Raw genomic sequence first — 6000 nt, forward strand, 5'->3', positions numbered from 1 at the left:
AGGATGCAAAGAGAAATTCGACGAAGACAATGTGTCAATGTTACTTAGCACCTAATGCAATGTTCAGCTTGAAATGTCAAAAACTCAGAATCTTTGAAATCTTCCTATAATTTTTTTTAGGATTTCTGTTAGTTCAGTTTACGATGCGTTAAAACATTTTCTTGCTCCGAGATCTTTGTATCAAGTTCAAGGTTTCTAAAACAATTTCTGAATTTAATCTCTCCCTCTAAAACTCGGTATAATGACCCATTCTGTTCAATAGCGTTCGGCAAAGCGACCTTAAAAAAAAACATTGATTCTGGTACTTTGTAAATTTTGCCGCTTTAAAATCATAAGAGGACTCGAGTCTAAAAAAGTTATTAAAATTGATTCTAATTAAGTACCTCGAAAATAACGTTTTATTGCAATCAATACTGTATATTCGTTTGTTTGACTGAACATCAACAACAGGAAAAATTTTGAGATTCGAATCTGGAAAACCGATAAAAATTCGGTATTTAAAAATGAAAATTCACTGGCCACCCTGTTATTGTTTCACCAACTCTTTTCAGCACCAATTAATCTAAATCATTCACTCAAACGGTGTATTGGGCAGTCAGGGGAGGGTTGAGTTATAGAACCGATCAGTTCAAGTTGAAAGAGAGAATCGTCCCTATTTGGATGCCAGCAATAACCATTCGTAATAAGTCAAGATTTCCATGAAAAGCCAAAAGTTGCCAAACTGCTCGTAGCCTAATATGCACATTTTTCGTAAGACTTTCCGAATATGTTTTAGCCTAAAACACCGAGTCGTGTACCGCTGCAGAAAGCCACCGGGGTTTGTCCTCCGTGGTCTCTGCTGAATATGGTTTAAGCTTGTTTTTTCTGGCATCCTTTCTACATGGCCCGCCTACTGTAGTTTGCCTTTTGCAATATAGAAGTTCTAGCATAAAGTATGTTCGTGTTTTCTATTCTTTGTTATGTGGATGTGATGGTAATTGACGTAGTTCATTAGTATTAATTTCAGTTTCAAATAACATCTTTGGTTTTAGAAATTATGGTTTCCACTAACTTATGCCTAATGCTAACCGCTTCAATAGCATGACATCTTTTGACCATGGGTGTAGTCGCGTTCAATGGTCTGCAGGGTATCAAAACCATTCAAATGTCCTGTCTTTGTGTGTGTCCAGGTTCATCGTACGCATCTAGTAACAGCACAAATACATCTGTGAATCGTTCCAACTACTACCAATCGCCACCGGCATCGGTATCAACGGCTACCACCGTCATGTCCTCGTCAACGGTTCCAACCGATTCATCTAGCTATTACCATCAACAGCAATCTACAGCGACGCCGCAGGTGACATCCCAGCATCACCAGGTAAGAAGCCATTCCCGTGGATCTTCGTCTCACAGCTACGTTCCTCCGCCACAACCAGCGGTATCAGCAACAACACATACGCAAAACCAGCACCATCAGCATCCGTCGCAGTCGCAAAATTACCAAACTACAACTCCGACGGTTGGTGCTAATGCAGCGGATACGGTTCCCAGCTACCAACAGCAGCCAGCTTCGGCTGGTCCTCCCACTTTCACTCCTTACTCCTCCTACACCAGTACGGCCCCGAGCGGTACACCCACCACTACCCAGGCGGTAAGTTCCAATGGGTCAGCTTTCCATCGCCCGGAAAGTGCTGCTCCCGTGGCCAATGCCAGCGGCACCCCAGCAGCCAATAATTTTGAAACCCCGCCGACCTACATCCCCGAAAACGGCACCAATCCCTATCAGTATCCCTACCAAGCGCAGGGTTATCAAGCCCAAGGCTACTATCCACCTCCGTCATATCCCTACTATCCAGCGACGGGTGCTCCCTATTCGCCCGGCGACTCCCAGTACCACTCGTACCCTCCGCCGCCGCCACCTTCCAACTACAACTATCCCCCGTATCCTAGTCAACCCGGTGTCGGACAGTGGCAGTAGGAATTGTGCGATAGCTAAAAGAAAAAAAAAACGCAGAATCTACAGGAATATCTGCTCTCTGCACGGCTGATAGTTCTCATTTTATTTTTGAGAAAATCTTTCAACTTCTTCCTGTTCCTTTTATGATCAAAGTGAAATGAAATGTTTACTGAGTAAAACATTAACCCAGAATGCATATAGATACAGCTGAATGTGTAAGATGCTCTCTATTTTTTTTATAATTGAAACTTTCCAAGTGAATTAGGTTTTATTTTTCGTAGAAATTTATTTCTAATTTTTTTTATGAATAAACCACACGTTCCTAAACTGAATTAAAATGCAAACTGAAACATAACGGAAGAAAATTTCGAAACTAGCTTCAAAGTAGCGGCGCGTAGCGATTGGTAATAGAAATATCACTGACTAAACCACTGCATTGCATTGATCGGAGGACATCAACTACTAACTACTACAGTAGTAGCCTACAAACAAGATTGAGCATTTTACCTTAAACAGTAATTCTACCAGTAGTGAACTTAAGAGAAAAAACAAGAAATACGGTTACTGAATGAATTATTTGCTAGGGGGTGTCATTCGAATTGGTGATTTGGAATGCTTGACCGGATTTCGGAGTACTTCTTAGGTTATGAATCATTATTTGGGGGGAGACTGGTCAGAGTTGGATCGTTATTCGCCGTCGGCGAACCCCTTGTACGATACCGTCAGTTACACTGAGAGAAGTTTTCATTTTGTTTCGATTTGAATTGATTATATTTATCTTTTCTGGTCATGAAACTAATGATATTTATCTGCTTTTTACAGATCATGCATGTGAATGTTCATGATAATAATTTTTTTGGATATATATTTGGTCTGATTTTGTCATACAAATCCAGAAGAACACGTACTTGTAGAGGGTTAATCTGCGAATTGAGTGTCGTGAGAAGGCTAATATCATTCGAACGGTCACTCGTTTAGGCTAACCCCCCAGTAAATGGTGATGGATCGAAGAGTGAATTCTTGAAGCTAATGGTTGAATTCCTTATAAGTTCTGAAAAACTATCTTTTTTTTCAAATTTCATCCGCGTTCACATTCCAATTTGGTCAAGCAATGTCAAAACTAATTTTGCATTTCTTCATTCGTAAAAAAAAACTTAGTCATTCGAAATTCAATCAATCAATCAGACTTATGTTGTCAAATCAGTTGATTGTGGCTTCAAATAAGTAGATAAATATGAGAAAAATCCACGAGAAAGTCGTCCTATCTCGAAACAGTGCAATCTATTTTTGTTGATTTTCAGTTGTCTGTATGTGAGTTTTATTTACCGCTGTTTATAGATTTTTTTTTATAAAAAGATGTTTATATAAAAATGCCAACTTAGGTCTTGTGCTGGAAGGTATTTAGCACAATAAATGATTTAACAAATAAAGTATATAGAAAGTTGACAAAATCGCTAATAATCGACTGCTTGGAGAAAGTAAATTATACAAGACAAATATTACAATTTACGAAAATGCTTCAAAGTAGTGCAACTGAAAAAAAAATCCTACTCCTTTTCGATCAAGAAAACCGATATAGCCAAACAGCAGTGAGTGTTCTATCCAACCACATTTTACCTATATCCTTGCATGAACAACAGTGTAAAAAAAAACAGCAGTGTTTAGCATTTCTTGACTTACGATTATTTATTACCAACCAACTCTCCGACGTTTGAACTGCTATCCAGCCAGGAAGCAACGCATTTAAACTATCAAGTCGTTTTTAAGCAACATAGAAAAAAAACTAACCTAGAAATATTGCTGAATGTGAAAAAACACAAGCAAGCAAGCAAAGATAAACGTTATCGTCGTTTAGAATCAAATTTCAACTATCAATTAGTATTACATCTACCAAACAGACAAAACAATACACATACAAACACACACACACATAAACACACTACTCCAGTTTAGCATATTTAGCATATTTAATAGTAGCAACAACGATCGGTCCCTGCACCCTCCTCTTTCAGGGGCGGTTTGGGGATTTCCGGTAGGATATATGAATTCATTCAAAGTGTTAGGGTATCGTCTCTCGGTTTTTTCGAAGCTTGTACAAAATGATTTCTTTTTTTTTTGTCCACGGAAGAAACGTCGTCGCATTCTGTTCAGAAATCGGTTAGGATTGTCCCGTTTACTCGCGATCGTTTCGTTTGTAGAAAATTTGTTCCAGGTACCGTGTAGTTTTTGTATGATAAATGGAAAATCAAATCAGAAGATGAGTCAAATGTTTCTTCCTTTTACTTAATTGGATCGTTTCGCCCCTCCACCCACGCAAGTCTAAGCTAGTAGAGTAGGTATGTATTTAATGTTGAGTAACTACTGTAGGGAAGCGAACTGTAAACGAGTTGTGTTTTATGGAGAGGGAAAAACGCGTGGAGGGGGTAGAGCCTAGACTCTGCTCCCGAAGGAATGTCCGTGTGTCATGTGGGTCTAGCAAGTGGTATGATTATTTTAATCATTAACTGATATCGACTATGATAATATTAACACGATACTAGAGTAATGTATGAATCGTAATACAAAGTATTTGAAAAATTATGTTTGTTTTTCATTTGGCATTGATGACCATCCTTGTTCCACGAAAAATTTCTCACTTTGCGGTTTATTAAAACAGATTCTTTCATGATGAAAAATAAAACAGTATTGCATGGGATGTACTTCTAGGCAACTCCTATCCATTCCATTCCATGGAATGTAAATCCCAAGCACTGTATTTCCACTCAAAGATATCAACAAAGCCACATGGAGATCACCTGTCTAGCACGCAGAACACCAACTTGATCACGTTCTTATCGTCGGGTAATTCGTGCCAGTAGCGCAAGGAGAGCAGGAAGCAAGGAATGCCGTCCGGTCGAACAGATATGTCGTTTTCGTTTTTGCGGTGTAGCTACACCGGTGCTACACTGCCGAACACCGAAAAAATTAGTGGTGTAGCTATCGGTTGCACCTTTGTTTACAAACAAATGATGATGAACTGTCAATGACTCGCACTTATTGCTGCTTACACTACACCGGTGTAGTGTAGTAAAAACGAAAACGACAATAGTGATTATTTCAGTTTCCTTATTGCCCTAGCAACCTCATTTGCATCGATGTGAAAATTGTCAAAATTCAAGACATCCTCGAATTGCCTGTTCAGCTTGAGCAGGCTGTGCAGCGAAATATTCAACGACCAAAATTGCTTCGGTCCAGTGCAATACGTCAAGTGATTCGGGATCACTACTTAAGTGATATTGATGTTCGCGAGTGGTATAAAGGGTGATACGGTCAAAATTTGGTCAAGGGAAAACGCGTGTAAATCGGTGAAATCGTTTATTTAAAAAATCAAATTAAATTTCTTTTTCAAGTTCAATTAGTATAAAATTCAGGAAAAATATTCAGTTAGGCTTCCGCTTTTCCAAATCCGAATTGCCGGGCCTTACGCTTGACCCCTGCCATCAGATTTTGTACAGCCACCTTGTCCACCTTCTTCGCCGCAGAAAGCCAGTTTGCCTTGAACTGCTGCTCGCCCTTAGCAGTTTTTTTGGTCTTCTTTAGGTTCCGCTTGACAATAGCCCAGTATTTCTCAATTGGGCGGAGCTCTGGCGTGTTGGGAGGGTTCTTGTCCTTGGGAACCACCTGCACGTTGTTGGCGGCGTACCACTCCATGGCCTTTTTACCGTAATGGCAAGATGCCAAATCCGGCCAAAACAGTACGGAACAACCGTGTTTCTTCAGGAAAGGCAGCAGACGTTTATTCAAACACTCTTTCACGTAAATTTCTTGGTTGACAGTCCCGGAAGCTATGAAAATGCTGCTTTTCAAGCCACAGGTACAGATGGCTTGCCAAACCAGATATTTCTTTGCGAACTTTGACAGTTTCATGTGCTTGAAAACATCTGCTACCTTTCCGCTTCCTTTTGCCGTATAAAACTCCTGTCCCGGAAGCTGCTTGTAGTCGGCTTTGACGTAGGTTTCGTCGTCCATTACCACGCAGTCAAACTTCGTCAGCATCGTCGTGTACAGCCTCCGGGATCGCG

At 40.1% G+C, this 6000-nt stretch overlaps 1 protein-coding gene across 4 annotated transcripts in view; it reads left to right on the forward strand.

The window, feature by feature from the left end:
- LOC135713680 (uncharacterized) overlaps positions 1–4519 on the forward strand; it is a 57567-nt gene extending 53048 nt beyond the window's left edge. For 2 of the 4 annotated variants that reach the window (XM_065236845.1, XM_065236846.1), the window contains one exon: positions 1170–4519. In XM_065236845.1, the coding sequence (XP_065092917.1) occupies positions 1170–1960 (791 nt within the window). In that variant the 3' untranslated portion in view covers positions 1961–4519. The remainder of the gene's footprint in view (positions 1–1169) is intronic. The other 2 variants (XM_065236847.1, XM_065236848.1) reach the window with 2 other exon arrangements.
- Positions 4520–6000: the final 1481 nt, after the last annotated feature.

The sequence above is a fragment of the Ochlerotatus camptorhynchus genome, unplaced genomic scaffold (genome assembly GCF_037179485.1).
Source record: "Ochlerotatus camptorhynchus isolate MF236.1 unplaced genomic scaffold, CSIRO-AGI_Acam_v1.1 ptg000577l, whole genome shotgun sequence".
In the NCBI taxonomy this organism is placed as follows: domain Eukaryota; kingdom Metazoa; phylum Arthropoda; class Insecta; order Diptera; family Culicidae; genus Ochlerotatus; species Ochlerotatus camptorhynchus.